Source organism: Vitis riparia, chromosome 18, assembly GCF_004353265.1.
Source record: "Vitis riparia cultivar Riparia Gloire de Montpellier isolate 1030 chromosome 18, EGFV_Vit.rip_1.0, whole genome shotgun sequence".
NCBI classification, from domain to species: domain Eukaryota; kingdom Viridiplantae; phylum Streptophyta; class Magnoliopsida; order Vitales; family Vitaceae; genus Vitis; species Vitis riparia.
In genome coordinates, this window is record NC_048448.1 from 25,162,017 (window position 1) to 25,187,439 (window position 25,423).

At 34.0% G+C, this 25,423-nt stretch overlaps 1 protein-coding gene across 2 annotated transcripts; it reads right to left on the reverse strand.

The window, feature by feature from the left end:
- Nucleotides 1-8,661: 8,661 nt before the first annotated feature.
- Nucleotides 8,662-25,206, reverse strand: LOC117906940 (uncharacterized membrane protein At4g09580). 2 transcript variants are annotated; one of them, XM_034820231.1, is made up of 5 exons: nt 24,515-25,206; nt 21,281-21,551; nt 20,938-21,108; nt 9,248-9,390; nt 8,662-9,165 (listed from the first exon to the last, which is right to left on the reverse strand). In XM_034820231.1, the coding sequence occupies exons 1-4, from the start codon at nt 24,778-24,780 to the stop codon at nt 9,259-9,261; spliced, it is 840 nt and encodes a 279-aa protein (XP_034676122.1). In that variant the 5' UTR covers nt 24,781-25,206; the 3' UTR covers nt 8,662-9,165; nt 9,248-9,258. The 2 variants fall into 2 exon arrangements, with proteins under 2 accessions (XP_034676122.1, XP_034676121.1); XM_034820230.1 differs by having other exon boundaries at nt 8,665-9,390; nt 24,515-25,204.
- Between the last annotated feature and the right edge of the window lie 217 nt (nt 25,207-25,423).

Sequence of the window (25,423 nt, forward strand, 5' to 3'; positions counted from 1 at the left end):
AAGAAAATTTTAATATAATGGTCCTCCCACAAAAAATATTTGGCATTACATACCATATGAAACTTGTACCATCATAGAATATTTGTCATATTTAAAGCAAATCAAGCTTATTTTGAGATGTTTTTGTGGGGAAAGATTAGATAGGAAGTATACCATTTTAATATGAAACATGCCTATGCGACCATTATTTGAGGTGTGTTTTTTTAGGAAATCTATTTAATAATGAGAAAGAAGAATAAAATTTTAAAAATATTCAATAAATAATTAAATATCTTTTTACCTTAAAAAAATTAAAGATTAAGTTTGGATATAAAAAATTACTATGGAAAGAAAAAAAATATTTATAAAAAATACAAAAAAAAGTCAAATATAATTAAAATTATTAAAAGATTTATATATTTTTAATTTATTTAATTTTTATATAGAAGAATTAAATAAGTGAAAAAAAAATGAATATAGCAATAAATATACTTTCTTCAATTTAAATATATATTTTTATTTATTTATTTATTTTCTTCATATTTTCTTTCAAACTTTTCATAGCATAAAAGAAAAAGAAAATACTATTAAAAAAGATTAAAATAAGACCAAGAAAAGTTGGGTAAGAATTGTCAAAGCTTCATTTGAATTCACAAACCTACCGAGGAACATATTTGAATACAAATTGGAATTTGCCAAGAGCTCCAAACTTGAAAAGTCAAATATCTTTCAAACCGACAGCCTTTTTAATCGAGATATTCCTTATCCATTTTTTCATGTCCCTTGGTTACCATTAGTTAATAAAAACATGAAATACATGTTGCCTCCGTTTATTATTTTTCATTTTTTTTTTTACCAAAGTTTTTTTTTTTCAATAAATTTCAATTCTAACTTTGATTCACTAAAAAAAAGAAAAAAGAAAAAAAAAAGGTGCACAATTAAATCAAATTTATGATAGATTAATTACATTATATTGGTGTCGGAACACCTTATCAAATTCTCAGTGATATTATTAATACATTATATTAGAGCGTACAATATATATTATGGGCTGAAATTTGCAAATTTAAACTTTTAGGTTGTGTTTGATTCCCGGGAATATGAGGGAAAATGCGAGAAAAAGAAAATAAAAAAGAAAAGTAGAAGAAAAATAAAAAATAGAGTTAAAATTAATAAATTATTTTATATGTTATTTCAAATTCATTTAACTTATTTTTCATTTTTTATATAAAGGTTAAATGATTAAAAAAATATATAAATTTCTAATTAATTTTAATTATATTTGATTTTTTTTTATATTGAGAGCAAATATGAGAAAATCATTTAAAATTTTTTTTTTCTCTGATACTTTCCAAAAACTAAACACTAACTTTAAATATATATATATATATATATATATATATATATAAAAGATGGTTTAACAAAATAATATATCTTACTTGTCAGAGTAGCCTAATTGGTTAGGGTGAATATTGGGAAGTGTGGTTTCAATAAATGACATATGGTCTTAGATTTGAATTTTGTCATAGATGATACCTTAAATTTACTTGATGTTGGTTGTTGCGAGATGATTAGCACCCGAGATTTGGGTCCTATGTGGAACTCTAAAGACTTGATCATGGAAGATTCCTTAGTAATAAAAAAACAAAATAACTTTGTTTTCTTTCTATGTACACGAAGTTCAACATATCAATTCTCATTATGTTATTTTGTTGGAACACCTTATCAAATTCTCAACGACATTATTAATACATTATATTAGAGCAAAAAATATATATTATGGGCTGAAATTTGCAAATTTAAACTTTTAGGTTATGTTTGATTCTCGGAAATACATGAGGGAAAATGCAAGGAAAATAAAATAAAAAAGAAAAGTAGAAATAAAAATAAAAAATAGAGTTAAAATCAATAAATTATTTTATATGTTATTTCAAATTCACTTATCTTATTTTTCATTTTTTATATAAAGGTTAAATAATTAAAAATATATATAAATTTCTAATTAATTTTAGTTATATTTGATTTGTTTTTTATTTTCCATATTGAAACCAAATATGAGAAAAAAAAAATTTCTTAATTTTTTTTCTTTCCCTAATACTTTTCAAGAACTAAACACAACTTAAAATAATAATAATAATAATAATCGATAGTTTAATAAAATAATATATCTTACTTGTCAAGATATCCCAATTGATCAAGATGAAAACTGAGACATGTGGTCCCAGATTTGAATTCTGTCATGAATGATACCTTAAATTTATTTGGTGTTGGTTGTTGCAAGATGATTAACACCCCAAGGTTTGAATTCCTATGGAGAGTCCTACAGACTTACTCATGGAATGTTCCTTAGTAATAAATAAAAAAAAACAAAAAAAAATTATTATTTATTTGTAAAAGCATTTATGAAAAAAAAAACCTTATTATTATACAACACATTGATAAATTTGTAGAACATTTCCACTAAGATAAATGACTTGGCGTGCATGACGTGCGTAGATCATGTGGAAAAGAGATTAGGTGGCTTCTAAGTTCTAACGAGAGCAGGTGAGTTTCCACCATGTGTGCCGCAACCAAAGAGTTACGTTTTAACCAATGGGAGGGAGGCTGTAGCCTGTAGACACGACTGTCCCATCCACAAGGTCATTTTCCACGCCATTGACTTCATCCAAAAAAAAAAAAAAAAGTTTCTGAGTCATTATCACCCAATGGAATGAAATTTTGACCCAGCAATCTAAAAATATGATGCACGCTTTGCTTGCCATTATCATCATACGCAAATGGCGTAACACCTTTTGGTCACAACTCCCAGTTTTATTTTTATATGTTGGTAAGCATACGAGTATTCTTTCAATAAAGGGTAGAGTAAAATAGTCCATCACGCCACCCACTACGCACCCACCCACATGTTGCTTCCTTTTGCAGCCATGTCTTTTAGTTTTTGTTGGGGTGGGTCAAAGCCACCAACTACAAAATCGGTCTGAAATAGACAACTTCAAGTGGCCTACCGTATGAGCATGGCCAGCCGGCTCGTATCATTTGTAGGGCTTTTTCCACGGGTGGTGTAATATTTTAAAATGTGTTTTTTTAAAAATTATGTTGCATAAAAATTGTAGTATTTTTGAATTTCAAGTGGAATTTATCCTTTTTGAAAAGACAAATTTACTATGAAAACCTCCGGACTATGTTTGATTGATTAGATATAATATGAGATACGACAAAAGATGGATAACGTATCGTATCATTTATTTGTTTCGTAAAAAGATATGATAAGTTATCCATGAGAAAGTGGTGTAATATTGATTTTTTTTATATCATTTTTTAAAGGAAAATGTCAATAATAAGGTAAGATATCTTAATCATATATTGTGATATATTAATTGTAAGTCAAGATATAAGGATGAATATTCTATTTATCATAAATTTATTTATTTTCATTGTTTTTTATTTTTATTTTTTTGTATTACTTATTTTATAAAATAAAAAATTTTGATCAAAAAATTAAACTAGTAATTAAAAAAATATTTATAAAATAAAGTGTAAAATAATAGTAATATATATAAATTATTTTTATACATTGAAGAACATAATTGTTGACCCAAAATTTACCTTATCCATCACAATATGGTTACACCTTTAGACCCCTACACAAATGGAAATAATAGTAATATATATAAATTATTTTTATACATTGAAGAACATAATTGTTGACCCAAAATTTACCTTATCCATCACAATATGGTTACACCTTTAGACCCCTACACAAATGGTCTATTACTTCGGCCATTTTCAGTCCACCCTCTTGGCCCAATAAATCAAGTTCTCTTACTCTCGGCCCATACACTTTATTTTTATTTTTATTTTCATTCATTTATTTGATTTTATTTCATCTTATTTCACTTTTATATTTATATTTATTTTTATTTACTTTCATCCTCATTTCTTTTTATTTATTTTGAAGCTTCAATTTGTATTTGAAGAAATGATGTGTGGAAAAAAGAGAAAAAACAAAGGTGTGGATTTGACTGGGAATTTCAAAAAGAAAAATTAGAATTTAAAAGGGAAATCAAATTTTTGCCAGCAATAATAAATTTTTTTAGGGAAAAAGTAGAATTTGAAAGGAAAGCTAGAATTTTGAGAGTGAGAATCAAAATCTTTAAAAGTTTTAAGAGGGAGAATAAAAAATTTTAAGAGGGAGAATAAAAAATTTTAAGAAAGAAATTGAATATTTCAAGGGGAGGAAGACTGGATTTTTTTTTTTTATGGATTTAGACAATCAATCAGTGATTGTAATGTACTAATGTGTACAATTACACATTGGATAGAATGTATGGTGAATCATGACATTGGTTATTAAGTCTCAACCTTTAAAAAACTATTGAACTATTGCCAAGGTTTTTAGTGATTTTGACTTATAAGTAAGATCTTAAAGTGGTCATAATGATGAAAAAATAGTGAAATATCTAGCTTGGTCAAACAAATATTAATTTATTTAACAAAATAACTTCAATATGTTTATTATTAGTTCTTATATCATTTTTAGAGTTTTTTTTTTAATAACATTTTTATGAATTTTGATAAGTTTTTGCTCATATTTCTTGATATGTTCACAAAATCAAGTTACCAATGTTCTAACTTGAGAGAAACCATATTCTAGCTTGAGAGATTAAATATAAAAATCATCATTTTCTTCTAATGGGGTATTTCATATAGAGATTAAAGTATTGAATGATATTTTTGATAAATGTAAGTCCCATGGAGACAAGAGAGACCTATGCTACATCAACAAAATTAGAACTCTCCCTAGTGGATAACTGAGATTAAAGTATTGAATGATATTCTTGATAAATATAAGTCTTATGAAGACTAGAGAGACCGATGCTACATCAACAAAACTAGAACTCCCACTAGTGGATACATAATCTATGTTAAGGGTAAGGAGGAAACTCTTAACCATGTAGCTTGTTCTAGCACTTCTCTCCTATGCACTTATTGTAAGAAGTTTGGACACACTCAAAGTAGATGTCTTAGTAGACTCCTTGAGAGGCATGAGTCTCAATTAAATAGGCTAATGAATGAATTTGATTTCCTAAAAAATAAAATTATGCACACTAAGAGAGAAGAAAAACAACTCTAAGCTTATGACTTAGGAAAGCTCCTCTCATTCTTCACCTAAGGTTAAACAAATTTTGGTAAAGAAACAAGATGTCCTCACTCGCCAAAATAAAGGCTTAATTATGTTTACAGATATTCCTTTATATTCTTTTAGGAAGTCGAATCCTAGGAAAACTTTAGGAACCCCTACCTATACTTAGCTTATTGCTCTATAACCTAGAATCCTCTTTTATTGTTTTATCTTTTGTCCTAAAACTTTGTTCCGTTTAAAAGTCCTTTCTTTGCTTAAGATTTTAATTTTTTTTTTTGTAGTATTTTTTTGTGAGTTTGAGAGTAGATCTCTTGTTTAAGGGGAGTGTTTTTAATAGAGGGAGTCCTCCTATCTTTTTGCTTAAAAGTCACTAGGTGTTGGTTTAAGGATTTATGCTTGTTTTACTCATCTTTTTTCTTCCAACTCCTTAGCCTAACCCAATTCTTCTTAGGGTAATTTTTGATACCGTATTTACTTGTTTTATTAGCAGACTTCAATGCCTCAAGTTTTAAGCCTAAGATGAATGTACTAAATCTACAAATTTTGTGGCTTTTTGCCTAGGATTTCTATAATCACTATTAAGGTAAAAGAATCAAGGTGAATAAAAATTCTTATATGGTGGGAAATCTAGAATAACCCTTGGCAAGTGACTGATTGGGAATTTTCTTAAGTTTACCAAATAAAGTAGTTTTAGAAGTCTCGAACATCATGCCTAGTCAAGCTTAATACATATATTTTGTTTTACTATGTTCAGTATAATATTTCCCAAAGTGAAAAGGGCTAACTTGGTTAAATCCAAATAAAATATATTTAAACCAAGAGTAAAAGCCTTCATTTGCAAAAGTTGGAAACACACACACACACACACACATATACAATGCCTCTACTTTTCAAAAAAAAAAAGGAGAGGAAGGAAAAAGAAAAAAAAAATGATGATCTAAATTGAGGGGGATTTAAGTTGTGTTGTATGTAGGTTAACAAATGTTGTATTAAACAAAAATCTAATGAACTTAGATCAAATTGACTGAATGTGAATTAATTAAATGAAGACATAATTTAGTAACTTCTAAGAATTCAAATTTGTAATATAGAAGTAAATAATAAGTTAATTCCCTTAAAATAGCTTAATTTTGGCCCTCTTATACTTTGATTTATATTGAGCTTCTTTCCTAAGATCTTCTCCTGGATTTGATTTATGAATCTTGTTTGATTGAAACATATTTTGTTAGGGCTATTTTTACTTGATTTATTACTATTCTTTCTAATTTTTCAAGTTTATTTAGTTAAATTAAGCACTACGTTGATGTTTTTAGCTTCATCATTGTTTTTTCTTATCCATTTTGTGTATGCTAAATCCACGTATAAGTTTTGTCTTTATTATTTTGCTTACTTGGTCCGGATGTTTTCTTCTCATTTCATTATCTCTTGTATCCAAGACCTTTCAATTGTATATGGATATCATGTTTCTCACTTTTATTGTGCTATCTTGCTATTTTTTTTTTATCCCCTCTTGGTCTATTTTGTGACAAAAAGGGGGAGACATGACATGAATTGTTTCATGTGTTAGCATGCCTCAGTTGCATCTTAATATCGATTTATTTATTTATTCATTTTCCTCATTATCTTTATTTGATTATCTTGTTTATATATTTTCCTACACACTACTTCACCCTTGGTATTCATGTTTTGGTGTGTGCAAGTTGTAGGTATTGAGATCTTGTTGTTTATAGATGCATCATATCATCCTTTGCATGTGATAAGATGATTAGGTTTAGACGAGTGCTTTGAGTTTTGGGGGGTTTATATAATCATGTTTTGTCACAAAATTGCCAAAGAAGGGTATTGTTAGGGCATTACATTTCCATTCACTTTGTTGATAATTTTGTTCTTTTTCATTCTAGCATAGAAACCTTTTTAGATAATGATTTACCCTTCATTGAAGATTCAAGGTTGATATTTATTCAATCGGATTGTCACAAGTCTGAAAAGGTTTGTTAGAGGCAAGTTAGTTTGTGGAAGGGTATAAATTAAATTTATTTTGAAAAATTGAGTTAAAATGTCTTATTTAATTTTTGGAAAGTTGAGATTTTAAAAAAAAAATAAAATTCCATTTTTGAACCTTTATGCTCTTGGGCCTATATGTACCCTTTCTAAACTTGTTTTAGGGGATGATGCCCCCACAAGAGAAAACCCTAACTTGCCTTATCCTTTCCTAAACTCTCAAGTCTCATAGATTCGATTTTTAGGTTGTTGGAAAGACTTGCATCCTTTCAGAGGTTGAGACGAATCCATTAGAGTATTGAAGGTGTTACATCGCAGACATGGATCATGATATAGGTATTGGAGAGCAAGTCTGTAAGATAAGTGACTTAAGTAACTTGTGTATCTTGATCTCACGTGGTGGAATAAGGTTTCTTATCTCCACAGCTAGTGTGAAGGTTTTCCACATAAATCATTTCTCTTGTGTGGATGTGTTTTATTGCCCATTCATAATATCCAACAAGACTTTATTGTTTCAATAGGCCTTAATTCCCACTTTTTATTTTAATTGGGCTACTAATTTTAATCTCTATATTATAATCTTTAAAATACACCCATTTATACCCTCCACACGTTACCCTACTCAAACATAAGTTTTTCGGTTCCAACCCTTGTTTAATTAATTTTGGTATTACCAAATGGCACCAATAACAACCATCAATCATACTCAAAATTTGATGAGTTCTTAACCACAAAAATAACAAGCAACTAACTAAATTGTCGACTTATATGGCTACTAAAACTAGCAACTCTTTTATAGAGAAAGCTCACTATTATGGTCTATCATTAAGCCATTATTTAGCTGCTTGTCATACTAATCGTCTCTCCAACAGTATGCCAAAGTTGTGAATAATTTTCAGGTATGGTTTTTTTTCATAGTTTGGTTTTCTTAATGTAATAATCCACATGAAAAGATCAAATAGTCAATATTAAACTTTTTTCAACATTTATGTCCATAAAAATGATTTCTAAAAACCATTATCTTGTTAACGTAAGCGTCCAAAAGTTCTTACATTTTATATAAAAGTTACTATCATTTTTCGTCTTTAAAAATTGAAAACAAAGAAATGTATACAAACACCACCTTAATTTTTTAATAAAAAAATAAAAAAAATAAATTTATAATGATGAAATACATGTATCCTATATCTTTATTTAGGATTATTATATATCATCCTATCACTTATTCTATATGATATAAAATAAATGTCCTTATCTCATTCCTTCAACAACCAAAAATATCTCATTCTATCAACAACCAAAAATAGATGTGTATCCCATATATATATATATACTTTTCAGAGCACTTAGAAAGGCTCATAACTTGGTATCGTGTCACATATTTCATGAACATAAATAGTAGAAGCTATTCAAACATAAAAAAGTGAACATCATATCAAGCTGAACACATGATGTTCATAGTGATGTATGGGAAATAAGACGAATGAGAGATGCATTATGCAGAGCAATCCCATGTCCCCTCAAAGACACAGGGGAGATTATAGCATTTACAATTGGCAGTCTTTTATCATTCATCAGAATTGGCTGAACCTCATTAAAAAAAGACAGTAAAGAGTGCAAAACATAACAGTAATAAGATGTGTCATCCAAGGGAGTTTACAAAAACCTATTTATCAGATATAGCCCACTAAAACCAAATTTTGATTCTGCTCAGATTCATCTCAGCAGAAAAAGGGTAATCTTACACCAAATGATACAACTCTTGCTCCCAATTATCCCAACATCCATATTCAGTATCATTTGATTCAAGTTTTAACACAGAAACAGGCAATAGTCGGATTTCATTTCCTTTCTTCTCTCTTTTTCTTTTGTGCTCTCTATAGGGGGTGAGTAAGTCAACCCGTGTATCACGATAAAAAAGTTGAAGACCTACCCTCTGGTGCATTACATGGAAAAAAAAGAAAAAGAAAAGAAAGAACGAAAAAAAAAAAAGGAATACAATTTGCAACCAGGGTCCTGCACCTCAACTCCTGCTTGGGGTCCTAAAATGGGTAAAAACAGTCATGATATCCAAGTATCTGACAAGTTAAGTTTGCATTCATTAGTAGATAAGGGGGGCCTCACCAACACAACATTCATTCATATGTTCGCTTTCTCTTCAGAAGTGTAGGAAGTATGGAAATAAATCCAATGAGGAAAAGCACTGACAAAGTTTTAAAATCATATAGATCCTTCACTGACTTGAGATCCCCAAGAGCAAGCCCAGCCTGATGATTCAAGCAACAACAGTAAAGTGATTAGTTCACAGAAGAAAAGCAAAGAACATAAATTTTTTCAACGTCCTACACAAAATAATACTAGGAAACAAAGTGCAGAACTTTCAGTATACTCGAATAGGAAAGCCAAGCTCATGTGGAAGCTTCAGTCAAGGGTGAATACAAGCAGCCAGACAAAGACCCTCACTCTGTCAGAAAACTCCCATGTTGATGGAGATCTATCCATTGGGGCCTCATACCCCACCAACACCCAATTCAATGCTTGGTTAGCTTGTTTTATATGACTATTTGGGACAAGACTTTCCAAAAAGAATAACATGACAGTGTGAAACTCTAATACTGAAATTGATACATAAAGGCTCCATTATGTGGGTTTTAATGATCTAATCTAAAGGTTATAAATTTTTTTTTGATCGGTAAAAGAGATTCTATTAAAGAAAGAAAGAGACACCAAGAAGGCGGCTCAAGAATTACAAACCTATACACCCTCCTTCAAGAAAATGCTAAAAAAACAAAACACAAGGCCCCAAAATACAACCCTAATTAGAGCCCATCCAATCTATGAAATTAGCTATAGTTAGAGGGCAATCAACTATGAACAATTTTGTTTCAGCCCAAAGAGAAAGAATAAAGGAGTATTTCAATCTTTGAATTGACAATATATCATCCTTGAAAGCCAAGCAATTTCTCGCCTTCCAAACCGTCCAAAAAATGTGCAGAGGAGCCGCTCTCCATACCTTCTTACGCTTTTGCCCACAAAAGAACCATGCCAGCTTAGAAGTGTTTCTTTAATAGAAGAAGGCAACACCCAAGAAACCCCAAAAACAGTAAAGAGAAGATCCCATAAAACCTTTGTTCTTGAACAATGAAGAAGGAGATGGTCTATGGTCTCCTCATTCTCAAGACACAAAAAGCATCTATTTGCCAAAGCCCATCCTCTTTTCTGCACCTTGTCCAAAGTTAGAGCTTTGCCCCACGTAGCCTCCCATGCAAAAAAACTCATTTTGGGCTGCACATTCTCATTCCAAATAAGGCTTGAAGGAAACCGAGCCGAACCCCCTGCTTCAAGGGCCAAGTATAGAGAGTTAACCGAGAATTTACCACTCTTAGTTTCATTCTAAGAGACCCTGTCCTCCACCTCCTCAATAATTCTATGACGATGTAACCGCTCCATGAAACTTGACGCTTCCTCTACCTCCCAATCATTGAAGGCTCTTAGAAAGCATGGATTCCAACCCCCCCTTCCCCCCTCCGCCAAGGAATCCCAAACATCTACCACGTTTTCTTCCTTCTCAACAGTCAGAGCAAATAGAGACGGGAAGGACGAACACAAAGGAGAATCCCCACACCACTTATCCCTCCAAAACCTCACCCTCCTTCCATTACCAACAATGAAAGTCAACCTATTGCTCACTAATTCCCAATCCATCCTTATCCCTTTCCACAACCCTAAGCCATGAGCCTCTCTCACTTCCCGAGTGGACCAACCCCCTCTCTCTTCTCCATATTTCCCTCTAATCACTTGATTCCATAGAGCTTCTCTCTCATTAGCAAACCGCCAATTCCATTTAGCAAGAAGGGCCTTGTTGAGAATATATAAGTTTTTTACCCCTAAGCCCCCTTTCTTCTTACTCAAGCACACCACCTCCCATCTCACTAAATGAGGCTTTCGCTCCAAATTACCCCCACCCCAAAGGAAGTCCCTTTGAATCTTTTCTAGTCTCCGTCTGACTACACTTGGTAGGCACAACAAAGACATAAGATAGATTGGTAAGTTCGATAACGTGCTTCGAATTAAGGTCATCCTCCCTCCTTTGGATAAGTATTGCCTCTTCCACATTCCTAGCCTCTTACGAAAGCGATCTTCCACTCCATCCCAAACTGATGTTGATTTGAAAGAAGCCCCCAAGGGCATCCCCAAATATGTGGACGGCAGACTACCCACTTTGCACATAAACTCCCAAGCAAGGTGATCCGTATTCTCTACCCTTCCTACAGGAATGAGTTCACTTTTTTCCAAATTTATTCTCAATCCCGAAGCGGCCTCGAACCACATAAGCAACCAACTAAGATAAGTCAAATGGTCTTGAGACGGCTTACAAAACACCAAAGTATCATCGGCGAACAACAAATGGGATATAAGGACCCCTTCTTCACTTCTTCCCTTGACTCTACACCCTGATAAATAGCCTCCCTCTACAGCCCTTTTGAGAAAAGCGCTAAAAACCTCCATTGCTATAACAAAGAGATAGGGGGAGAGGGGATCACCCTGCTTCAATCCCTTTGAACTTTGGAAAAAACCTGTAGGGGTTCCGTTGACCAACACAGAAAAACTTGCAGTCGAAATGCACCATTTAATCCACCTGATCCATTTCTCCCCAAAACCCATTTTCTGCATAACTGTGAGAATAAAAGTCCAATCCACATTGTCATAGGTCTTCTCTATGTCCAACTTGCACAAGATGGCACTCTCATTATTTTTCAGAGTCGAATCAATGGCTTCATTGGCTATCAGTACTGCATCTAGTATTTGTCTTCCTTCCACAAACGCCCCTTGGGCCTTGGAAATCACCTTTCCAACCACCTTTTTTAGCCTATTGGCTAAAACCTTGGCCAACCACTTATACAAGCTACCCACCAAGCTTATAGGCCTAAAGTCCCCCAAATCTTCAGCTCCCACTTTTTTGGAATTAAGACCAAAAAAGTTGCATTTAGGCTTTTAACAAATTTTCCATTTTCAAAGAATTCCTTGAAGAAACACAATACATCCGCCTTCACAAAATCCCAAGCAAATTGCCAGAAAGCCATAGAGAGTCCATCTGGCCCTGGAGCTTTATCCCCATTGCAACTCAACAATGCATTGAACACCTCCTCTTCCGTGAACGGGCTCTCCAACGTACTAGCATCCATCTGATCCAGAGTCTCTAACTGCAGCCCGGATATAGAAGGACGCCAGTCCCCCGAACTGGACAGCAGTAGCTTAAAAGCATTGAGGATCCCTTCCCTAATTCCATTCTCCTCTGTGCACCAAACTCCATTAATCTTGATTCTGTCCACATTATTCCTCCTCCTGTGGGCATTAGCCATCTTGTGGAAATAACCCGTATTTCTGTCCCCCTCTTTCAGCCATACTTCCCTAGATTTTTGCCTCCAACTGATTTCTTCAATTAAAACCCATTTTTTATACTCTTCCCTCGCTTCTTTCCTAGCTTCCAGCTCTTCCAAATTCAGTCTTCTAATCTTCTCCTTTGCATCCCACAACTGCACCTGCTCCAACGCCGCATTTTTTCTAAGCTCAATCCTGCCAAATGAGTCTCTATTCCACTCCTTCAGCTTAGCCTTCAGAACTTTTATTTTTTCAGCCAAAATGAAACTTGCTGATCCATTGATTCTGACCCCCTCCCACCAAGACTTCATAAGCTCTTTCACACCTTCCACTTTCAACCACATGTTTTCAAATCTAAAAGGGGAGGGACCTCTTCTTGCACCCCCTACATCCAGCAGAATCGGGAAGTGATCGGAGACTGGTCTTGGAAGGACACACTGCCTCACGTCACCAAAGTGGATGTCCCAACCCTCATTAATCAAGAACCTATCCAGCCTTGAGAAGGTCTGATTATTCACCCCTCCGTTCCAAGTAAACGGGCCCCCGACTAAAGGCATATCCTTTAACTCTAGGTCTTCTATGATTTCTAAAAACCTTCTCATATTCGAATTCAGGCTCCCCCCTCTATTGCGTTCTTCAGGACTTAGAATGGCATTAAAATCCCCTGCCACACACCATGGCCCATTCCAGAGCCCCTTAATAGCCCCCAACTCCTCCCAAAAACTCTCCCTTTCTCTCCTCAATATCGGGCCATATACCCCTGTAAACATCCACATGAAGCCGTCCTCACTGTTTTTAAAGATGCAGGAAATGGAAAACAATCCTTTTTGAATATCAACCAAGTCCAATACTCTGTTGTCCCAAAACACAACTATACCACCAGCTGCCCCTCTTGAGTCCACTGCCCCCAATCAAGATATCTTCCCACCCCTAGGCTGCGAATAATACCCTCTGACATGTCTTGGATCTTAGTTTCCTGGAGACAAACCAGATCCACCTTATGCTTCCTTATCAGAGCTTTTATAACCTTCCTCTTGTCACAATTGTTGGCCCCTCTTACATTCCAAGTGAGCATACGGAATTTCATTTAGACCTGCACGTGTTTACCCCTTCCTCTCCTCCTCCTTCTCCAATATAGTTCACTGTCCATTCCAATTTCCTCAATTCTCTTTCAAATTTTGACGACTTCAATTTTTTCCTTTTTCTACCATCCAAATGTCCTCTCTGAATCTTCCTTTCTTTCATTCTTTTCAGTAATAACAGAATTTCCCTTTCGAATCCCTCCGTCGGCATTCCAATATAACGGCTAAACTTAGCCAAACTACTAGATTGCCAACCAGGTTCCTCCTCTTCTTCCCTCTCCTCCATATCCTCAAGGAGGATCCTATCCGTACCCCCCTCTGTTATAAATGTATCACAAAGAAGTTCTATTTAGGAATAACTACCTTTCATGTTTTATTTTTAAATTATATTAGTTACTCTTCATACAAAAATTAATTTCTCCTCACTATTGATTGATGGGTAAATTTAAAAAAAAAAAAAAAAATTGACCTAATTACTTCTCCCCATCGATAACTTGGATTCTAAATACATTTTGTTCAATCAATCCCAGAAAATTTAATTGTATAATGTGTTTTTACAAACACAATATACAGATGCAAGCATGGAAAGACCATTCCTAATTGCTCCATGTCTTTGAGGGTGCCAAGGGTCAGACCTTCCTTGCTCCTGCACCGAAAGCAACATCTGCCCCCTCTGGCATTCCTCTGTTGAGGTTTATGAGGTGTGTCTTGTCCCCTGTTTTGCTCGTGATAAAATTATTATTGGTGCTTAAAAAATCACCTTATGGATGTTCACTTTGCAAGCAAACCTATAACTTACTTTTGTCTCTGCATCAATAAGAATACACATTAAAAAAGAGCGAGCAACCCAAATTTCTTCCTCAGTGAACATAAGGGACTGATTATTACAGTATTCAAACCAGGCCTGAACATCAACAACCTTCATACAAGACTCATTGTCCTGAAATCTATATGTACAGCTCTAGATTAATTAATGAAGGTGCAATAATTGAATCATTGAAATATTTTGCCATTAAAAAATTCCTAACACACTGCCAATACCACTCCAAGTTGTTTACGACACACTGAATCTATTGATCCCAATACAACAGCAATATGAATCCATCTGGACTAGTGGTTTATAATCATAGAAAGATGAGTATATCTTTTTCACTAGAAGGCCCCTCCAGAAGTCCCTCAGCACAAAAGATACAAATCAGAAGATACAACATCAAATATATCCTCACATTCAAAATAATTCTAGTAAAATGTTAGCACCAGCTCTCATACCAGTCATAACACATCGCTGACCTTCATTCTAGTATCACACTTTTCTTCATAGACAAGGCATTTGATGGAAAATTTGTGTTTGTCACCCTACTAAAATCAAGTGATTCCAATACCTGCTCCAAACCGTTTTCTTCAGTCATGCAAGATGTTTGAGATATGAGTTAAATTGTATATTTATCACTCTTTGGTTTCGAATTCCAAATGAAAGATGGAGTAAATTGACATTTGCAGAGGGAAAAAACTTGCAGCCAACTGCAACCTCCAGCTCCTCAGTTTCCATCAAAACCACTCATCTTCCTTTGGGCAGAGCTTGTCATTCAATATTTCTTCTTTTCAGTCGTACTTTAGACTGTGAAGCCTTAAGTTCTCTGGATGCACTTCTAAACCATTTACAACAAAATATTATCATATTTGGCCTTCTTTGAAGTCCTCAGGGAAATTTTTGTTGATATTTATGACATATCAACTATCCCTTTTGGGGTTTTACTAACTAAAATGGTAACTTAACAAAAGATTTAATTTAACTAACTATGGTAAGAACCAAGAGGAACTTAACAAATTAATGCTCGGGCACTCAGACCAATATATCCCCTTGTCTTGGAAGTCTTCCAAAGATATTTCCAACATTGTTCTATATATTTTTTTATTAAAGATTAGTTGTTAAGAGTATTATTGTAATTTGAATATTAGGGTTATTAAAGGGATGCAATATTGAATGTTTAATGTTTCAATTTATGAATGAAAGAAGAGAGAAAGTGCATTATCCTATCCCAATCCTTAATCTTTATCATCGTATCAAAACAAAGTCCAAATTCTTACTCCTAGTTGCAAGCTTGATTTTAATTGGACGCAGCCCTTTTGCTTATTTTGTTGTTCAAGTAAAACTCCAAACCATAATTTGTTTAAATGGATTCTGATGGTAATCTCGTTCTCAGATTCAAACTCAAGACCATAATGGTATGCAAATTACTATTATAAAATTGAATGAATCCAATTATCTGCTATGGTTTTAAGTTTTGTAAAAGTATATCTTAGATTCTTAGGAAGGGCAAGTTACAATTTTTGTCTGATGATCCTTCTCTTGATGATTCAAAAGACAATGAACAATGACATAGGGAAAACTCAATAATCATAACTTAGTTATAGAATAGCATGGAACCCAATATGACTACTACTGTCATGTTCTTTGACACTGCCAAACAAGTTTGGGAGGCATTATGGAAAAGGTATGCAAGATAAAAACATTTCAAGGATATATGAGCCTTTTGAAAGTATTTTTTCTTGTACAGAAGTTCTTGTGGCCTGGCTTAAGGGACAAAGGATTAGGGAAGGATTGTGGAAGGTTCCAACTTCAAGTCCCAATGGGGAGAAAAAATTACCTATATAAAAAAAATAAAAATAAATGTCTTGTACACAAATGGGATTTCTCCTAACGAATACTATGGCTAACCACAAAAATATGGGAGAAACTCAATGTATATGATCCTATCACTAATGATATTGATCTGCAATGAAACCAATGGGAAAAAATTCAAAGTAGGAAAGTTTATCTTTGGTATAGGTCTAGAGTATACTAGTGTTAAGAATAATATCATCTTTAGTAAACAATTATCGACCATGAGTAGTGTCTACTCTCACCTGCAAGGTGTTAGTCTAGGTTCTTTTGTGGAGTCCTATTCTATGGCAATCTAAGAAGCCTATGATTATGTTTTGTGACAATCAAGTGCTACATACAGTGCAAGTAATACTATGTTACATGAGCACACTAAACATATTAAGGTGGATTGTCATTTCATTTGGGAAGTAGTGATGAGAGGTGATATGATTACCTCTTATGTTAAATCAGAAGACTAGCTTGGAGACATTTACTGGGTTCATTTCCAAAAATCTGTTTTTATCTTTCTATTTCAAGCTAGACATTAAAAATTCCCATGCTCCAACTTAAGGGAGAGTATTAAAGATTAGTGATGAGGGTATTATTATAATTTGAGTATTGAGGTTATTACAGGAATGCAATACATGATGTTTACTACTTCAGTTTATTATTTTCTAATTAAATGAAAAGAATGAAAGGAAAAAGCAAGAGCACATTCACTTCTATTCCTTGTTTTTTAACAACTTTGATATCACCTACATGGAATACACCATACTGGTTTTTATAAATGGGGCCCTTGGCCAATAGCTTCACCACTTGTTATTCTCGTTACCAGCATCATTAGCTGACATGCTCTTTATCAGAAAACCAATCTACTACTAATCCTCTCCTATTGTTGTTGGGATGGGTGTTGGCAATGGAGTTGGACTCAAAGTTAAAAAAAGCATTAAAATATTTCCTTGATGCTATTTTGCCATTTTACAAACAGGGATTGAGAGAATGGTTTTACTGCCCAAAATAGCATTTCTTTGGATCACAATAAACAAATGATTTGATATCCTTTTTTTATAGGCAAAAAGAGGGCATGTATTAAACACGCCTAAAAGAAGGCAAAGCAAGTATACAATCAAAGCCCAAAATAGGCAAAGTAGTAAGGAGCTAAAAAAATCTTCTCCTTACTTGAAATTCAACCAATTTACAAAACCCAACATGGACAAAATATGGTCCTCTGAATACATCCTAACACAGTTCACAAAAGTATACATAAAAACAAATTTTATTGCTTGATCAGACTGCTCAACGTCATTAAAAGCCTTTCTATTCCTTTCCTTCCAAATAGTCCACGACAAGTATAAGGGATCAAGCCTGCATACTTCCGTTTTTTACCCACATAAGAGCCATGTCAACACAATAGATTCCTTTTAACTGAGGAATGCAAAACCCATTGCACTCCAAAAAGGGAGTAAACTGAATTCTGCAACATTCTTACTTTAGAGCAAAACAAAAACAAGCGATATGTAGTTTTCTCTTCTCTTTTGCACAAATAACACCTATTTGGGATGTTCCAACCCCTCCTTTTGAGTTGGTCAAGAGTAAGAAGTTTGCCCCAAGATGCTTTTTAGGCAAAAAAAATTGACCTTGACTGGAGCCCACGTCCTCCATACTATACTAAATGGAATCGAAACTCTAGGTCCCCTAGAAAAGGAACCATAAAGAGATCTAACATAAAATATGCCGTTCTTGCTTTACCTAACTCCCAATCGTTAAATTGTCTTGAAAAAACGAGGGATCCAACTACCCCCTTCCCCAACCTCTTCCCAAGCCTTTACCACCCATCCATCTTTGTTGGCTGCCAAAGAAAATAAGTTCAGGAATGCTTCTTCTAAAGTTTGGCCTTCGTACTACAAGTCTTTCCAAAACTTAAACCTTCCCCCATTCCCAAATAAAAAGCAAGATCTACTTTTTATACCCTCCCATTAATTTCCAATGGCTTTCCACACCTCCATTCCATAACCTTCTGTCACTCCCCTCGAGCACCACTCTCCCTCCTCTTCTCTAAACTTCCTTGTAATGATTTATTTCCAAAGGGACTCCCTTTTTGTAGCAAATTTCCAACTCCACTTCCCAAGCCAAGCTTTGTTTACGATTATGAATTATGAGGCCCCTCTCCTTACCTAAATGAATTAGATTCCAATTCACCAAATGATGTTTTTCTCTAGCGCCCCACCTCCCCATAAAAAATCTCGTTAGATCATTTCAAGTCTTGAACTAACCTTTCTTGGGATGACAAATAATAGCATGAAATAATTTGGAAGACTTAATAAAGTGCTTTTGATCAAAGTAACTTAGGGTGTCTTAGGTCTTGCCTTCTTCAGTTAGAGAAACCCTTCTAAGTTGGAATGGTTTTTTCTTAGGCAAAAATTGCAAGAAGGCGTGGAGAGCTGCTCCTCTTCACATTTTCTAGACGGTTTGGAAGGCGAGGAATAGATTGGCTTTCAAGGATGAATCGTTGTCAATTCAGAGACTGAAACACTCTTTTATTCTTACTTTCTGGGCTGAGGCTAAGTTGTTCATAGATGATTGCCCTCTAACTATAGCTAATTTTATTGATTGGTTGAGTTCTAAGTAGGTTTGGGGTATTGGGTTTTCTTTGTCTTTTGGCCTTGTTGAAGGTGGGTGTATAGGTATTGTATACTTAGACTTGCTATTTTAGCGTCTCTTTTTTAATGAAATATTATTTACTTATCAAAAAAAAAAAAAAAAAAATCCTTAGAAAGGTATTGTTTCTTCCAAATTGCTAATCTTTTTATGAATCTCTCTTCTACTGCATCCCATACCCTGGAAGATTTAAAAGAGGCTCCCAAAGGAAGACCCAAATAAGAAGTGGGTAGTTTCCCTATTCTACAACCCAACACTGATGCTAAGACCCAAATGATTTGATGCTTTTTATATCCTTCCACCTTTATGCGGTTTGACTAGTAGGATTAAAGAACTGAATCTATGCATGTTTTGTCATTTTACCACAGGGATTTATTGCGGTCTTTAATATCCCTTTTTCATATGCTAATGGCAATGAATGGAGGTTTAGGTTTCTAACATCCTCCTGCACTTCAGTGGTGTGATTGTATCTAATATAGGAAAAGCTTTTCTCTGCTAGAAAAATTCTCAGCAATTTTTTTCATAAGACAAATTTTGGTTATTTATTCTGTATTTGATACATCACCTTTTGGACAGAATACCAACTTTGAGCTCATGCTATTTCTGAATCAGGAATAAATGGTACAGATCCTCTAGGCAAGTCATTGACCTTTCTACTTATCTTCCTCTGCTTCGAATAAAATTATTGTTTCCTAAAGAAAGGTTTTGATTGCACTAGTACATGGATCATCTAAATTATGAAGGAAATAACTCATTTTTCATTTTCTTTTAGTTCAGTTGATTTCAATAGAGAGTTTTATGTGAAGATCTAATGACAAAAGACTGTGGATTAGATCCATGTCACTTCTTCTCACACAAGGCATGCAGTAGAGTCAGAGTCCACATCTGAAAGCCCATATTGATCAAATCACACTCGCTCAAGAACCTCAATTCTGACTTTTTCCAATATAGATTTATCACCAAACGACAATCTTACAATGGCATGACTTGACATCCAAACTAACTAGAATTGAACTTGAGCCCACAAAAAACTAAATTTTGTCTTCATCAATGGGAAAAATTCAGAAAAGAAGGGAACAAGAGGATGGAGAGGGGGAGGGAATCATGGTAGCAGGCAACCAAAGAGGAGGAAAGAACAAAAAAAATAAAAATATTCAAGAATCTTCTTTTCCCAAACAGCCCATTCATAAATTTTCAGTTCCCCACACAAACTGCATAGCTTCATGAAATAGAGATGCACAAGCTTTGAAATCTTCTCTTCAACCAGATGAAAATGTGCTAAGAAGATAACAGTTCAACACTACAAGGAGTCTTTCGTATAGCACAAGGACTTCAAAAGTTTAAAGTCTTTTTCTTTTTTTTTTTTTTTTTTGATAGAGGACTTCAAAAGTATAAAGTTCATCTGCTCAAATTTAAAAACCAATTCAACAATGACTAACAAGATTTTCAATCTCTTTTTTCTCCAAAGTCTAGACTTGCAAAATGAAACACTACTTATGCAGAATTCTTTTTTACTTAAAATTGTAAATAAAATTTCCATCCAATACCAAATCAACATGGAGAATGAAGCAATCATCCCATATCTAGCCAACTCATCTAGGAAGGAAAGGAACAATGAACTTCCTCTCACTGCTACTAATCCATCTTGATTTACCTAAATTTCCATAGGTTATCCAAACAGAGATATGCAGAATGGAGCCTCCACCCAGGCAAGGTCCCAGACAATAAGGGGACATATAAACCTAGTAGATCAAGTAAAGAGTTACAATGCCTCTTCATAAGCCCCAAATTGATGTCGTGTATACTGCTTTAACACTATAAATGTGGCAGTTATTGTTTAATAGAATTCTTATAACAGGCTTATATCCCAAAGTTTGATCATGCCTGTGATAATGCAAGTGCAACAAGGCCAATTTCAAGGAACAACCAAAATGAAACCAAACAAAGATCAATCATTATGAAAGTAAGATGCAGGAGTTCCTTGTGAAAACAGAAATAAAACAAAAGCAAACTCAGATTAGAAACAAGGAATGAGTAAATAAACGTACTCTGACTGTGATGTAAGATGCTGGAATAAGACCGACCAATGTAGCTAGAAAGAAAACATGAAATGGTATATCCACAATTGGAGAGGCCAAATTGATAAAAAGGTTGGGCAAGGTTGGAGTTATCCGCAAAAAGAGCATGTAATTTAGTAGCTTCTCCCTGCGTTTTGAAATCTGAATCCACAAATTGTCAGGTTAAAATAGTGCTAAAAAAGTTAGAAATCATGAAAGAGTTAAATTGATAGAAAGTTTCAATTTGAGAAAGTATAAAAAAATATATACATACATACATACATATATACAAACACACACACACACACACACACCCACACCCACACACACATACCTCTGCCTGGAACAATCTCAACTTTTCAGGCCACAGCCAGTTAACTAAAGGCCTTCCAATTAACTTTGAGAGAAAATAGCAGGATGATGCACCAGCTGTGGCATTGAAGACAACCAAGAAAAGGCCCCTGACAACACCAAAAAGAGCTCCAGCGAGCAATGACATAAAAATGGTGCCCGGAATCATAAATGTCTGCATGAAGATGTAAGTTGAGCAGTAACCCATGATAAATTGAGCTGGGTAATCATTTGCATATGTTGCAAGTTGATCTCTGAAGAAAATTTAAAACAATAGAATTCAGCAAAAACATTTTGCAATTAAAACACAATAGCATTAAACCAGTGTACTAAAGAGAAAGCAGTCAATGAGCTTGGGTTTGACTACATACAGAGCATAAAAAAACCCTAAAGTAGACTGTAGACACAAGTTTTGAAGAATACGCATTCCGAACCACCAAATTCTCTATGCTTGGTTGGCAAAAGAAAACATCAGGGGTCAACCCAAAAAAAAGTCCCAAACACAGACCTATGTTGTAAAAATTTAAAACAAATAGATACACTCTGAGCATCTGATTCACTTTGTTGATTTAGGACAGTACAAAACATTTTAAAGAATGCCAGAAGAACAATTGTGTGGCTCAAAACTATATGACATTATATTTGTTGACAATGGCAAGATATGTAATTGTGACCAAGCAACATTAAATCATATGATTGTTCTAATAGTAGATCAAAATGCATCTGTGGTTAGGCTAAATTAATTTTAGCAACAGTGGCTATGATTTAAGAATATTTAGCAATTTTGTAATTGGCTGAAAGTGCACCAAAGTATTAGGTCTGATTTGAAGTTACTATAAAATTAAAACATTTCAACTTAAAAGTTTGACTTCAGTAAGTTTAAAAGTCTTTTAGGGTTAGATCCTCTATCAAAGGAAAAACTTTATCTAGGTAGTTAGTTTTGGACTTTAAATTTAGGAGTTAAGAAAATGACATTTCTCTCTTCTATTGTTTCCATTGCAATTTTTTTGGACATGTCTCCCCAAGAATTCCACACCACATGCACAAGTTCAACATACTAATTTGAGCCATGCAGCGCTAAAACATTGAGTACCAGAACAAAATGATATCTCAAGCAGGTAACGACATGCACCAAGTTGATCTTCAATCTCTGGGACAAAAAATTAGATCAACAAAAGCTTTAGGCCTTGTTTGGTAACTGTTTTTAAAACAATTCTGCAAAAATAGTTTTTAAGAACAATTTTAGAAAACTGTTTTCTGATGTTTTGTAAAATAAAAGTCTATTTGGGAATCTAAAATTGTTTTTAACCTATTTTTAACATTTTTAAATATGTTTTAAAAATAATTTTTATGTACATAGCTTTATTTTTAATCATTATATATGTTTGTATAATTATTCTTTAAAATAGCTCTAAAAAAACAACTGAAAACAAATAAAAGAAGTTCTCTAAAAACATCTTGTTTTCTGATAATAAAAAACAGAAAAACAGAAAACAATTTCTGATTGTCAAACATGTTTTTCAGTTTTTTTGTTCTAAAAAACATAAAACTATTTTTGAAAATAGTTGCCAAACAAGGCCTTAGTATCTTCCCCATAAAATTGACAATGTTTCTTCTAGTACTATGAAACACGGATAACACAATAGCAGTTGTTGAACCAACTTATAATACCATATCAAAATTGACCATGCTAAATTTCAATAAAAAAGATCATTTTCATCCGCATAGCATAGACACAGATAAGGCATAGGGACACAACAATGATACAGACATATCGACATAGAAAATCTTTAAAAGGTAGGACATTGATATAATTGGGATATTACAATAGTAATGGCTAACATGATACCCAACAACAACAATAATGACAAATAAATTTTAGTAATTAATTTAGCCAAAATATGTATTAATTTATGATAATTTACATCTTGAAAACAGAATTTGGCGATTTCAATTCAATTTTGCAAAGACTCTTTTGGTTCTCATTATTGCAAACTTCAAGATTTTCAACCTTCAAGTAGCAAAAGACTCCATTTTCCTAGTTCTTTCCATAAAGGAATAGACACCAGTCTTATGATTATATGAGGATCCCTTGTACATTCCTAGAAAATGGTCCACACTTTTACTATTCCTGAAGCATGCTATTTTTGTTTATGTGAAGAAAATAAGTTATTTTCAATCCTAATATCACAGACTTAATAGGCTGTGTTCTAAGCAAATCCCACATAAAGTACCCAAATTTTCAAAATTATTTTCAAATTCAGGATATATACAACACATATAAAGCCCATATTTGGTTCCATCCAATGCTATTGAAATCCAACATCTATCCAACACAGACATGTCTAGTTACTTAGTTTTCCATAAATGAATTTTTCCCTACAAATAACCTTTCTTTTGTTGGCCCCAATTGAATCCCACCCAACCCCTTACCACTTGAGCCAGGTCTTAAGGGCAAAACAAATATGACTATATTACTTTACGTATTCCATAACATTCACCAAATAACTGGCCACACCATTACATTGGTTCTGATCTATGCCCAATAAAACGAAGCCACATTTGGTTTTGAAATCCAACAGCTATTATACCCATACCAAGTGCCCCACATATTAGAGCCTACAGTTCTTCCAAAATGCAATAAACCTCTAGCCAAAGCACCTTATACAACTTTGCACTACAATCTAAATTGCTAAACCCATGAGACCTTTAGCCTTTATGTCACTCTAGCTGCCTTTTTTTTTTTCTTCTCTCCCCCCCTCCCCCCCTCCCCCTTTTTTTTTTATTGCAAAATTTGACTCAAATTTTTTTTAAAATTAAGTTCTTCCAATATGCAATAGAGCTCTACTAAAAAGCCAAATAAAACTTTCCACTACAACACTGAATTGCAACACCTAAGATCATTTAACTCTATGTCACCCTTCTCGACCCTTTTTTTTCCTTTTGCTTCTGCTTCAAACTGAAAGCAAAAGCTTAGTCCATCATCTGTTTTGCATTAAACAACAAGTTCCTCAAATCAACAATTTTGTTCTCCAAGTACCCGAGAGAAGAGTATTTTTCCAATGCTAATCCAAAACCACATCTCAAACACTTATCCAAATTCAATCCAACTTTCCACTTAAAAACTACAAAAAATCCATGGTCTAAAACATAATTTTCTCAAATCCAAACATCAACAAGTTTGAATTCCACAAAACTGAAATCACAAACAACGTACTTGAGCATGCGGAGATCCGAAATTGTCCGAGGCAGCCTAATCCGTCCATACTCCGCGGCCGGCATTGTCAAGTAAATACAAAACAAACCGATGGAGAAGAACACAAACACTCCCAGAGCCACCGTGAACTCCCACCTTGTCAGCGGGAATCTCCCGTCAATTTTCACCCCGGCCGGCTTCTTGGTGGTCGGAGAATCATCCTCATTCGCGTTCTCCTCGTCCCTCAACCTCCCACCATCGTTCCCCAAGTTTCTCGGAGCCGCCATGATGAATGCACCACTCCTGAATCACACAGAGAACCGAGGTTTCTCAAGCTTCAACATACGCAGAAGGAGCCATGAATCTGGATTGGATCGATTGAAAACCTAGCTCACATTGATCGAATTGAAGAAAAAAGAAAGCAAAAGGCGTGATTTTGATTCGTGGGTTGTGAAATTGAGCAAATTGGGTGTGTAATTCGATACAATCAACACTTGGGCTGAGGCAGGATTTTAATTGCGGACAATGGGGGTTTTGAGAACTGAGGGGGTTTGATAAAACCCTAACCCTAGGAATGAAGTTATGAAACCCTAGAATTGGACAGATTGAGCGAGGTGAATAATGTAAAGAGAGAGGTGAGAGGTCAGCGGTGGAAGGTGATGGCGGATAGACCGACCAAAGCCGTACTGAAGAAGTGGGATGTGGGTTTGAGTGTAAATTTGGCTCCATTCAAGTTATTGGTCAAAGATCAAGGACAATATGTTTTAATGATTTGATTTTGTCCAAAATTTTGAAATTTTTGTTCTTAAATTTGATAGTAAATGAAAAAAAGAAAAAAGAAAAAAAAGAAAAAAGAAGAAAAAAAAGATGACAATAAATCAATAATATTATTCAAGGCACGTCATTCTAAATTCCCTTTATGCTGACTTG

Coding starts and splice junctions, on each gene's coding strand:
- LOC117906940 (XM_034820231.1), bottom strand. CDS start 24,780: ATGGCGGCTCCGAGAAACTTGGGGAACGATGGTGGGAGGTTGAGGGAC. Junction 21,109..21,280: donor TGAGATTGTTCCAGGCAGAG/GTATGTGTGTGT, acceptor TTGTGGATTCAG/ATTTCAAAACGCAGGGAGAA. Junction 9,391..20,937: donor CATCTTACATCACAGTCAGA/GTACGTTTATTT, acceptor TTGAATCATCAG/GCTGGGCTTGCTCTTGGGGA.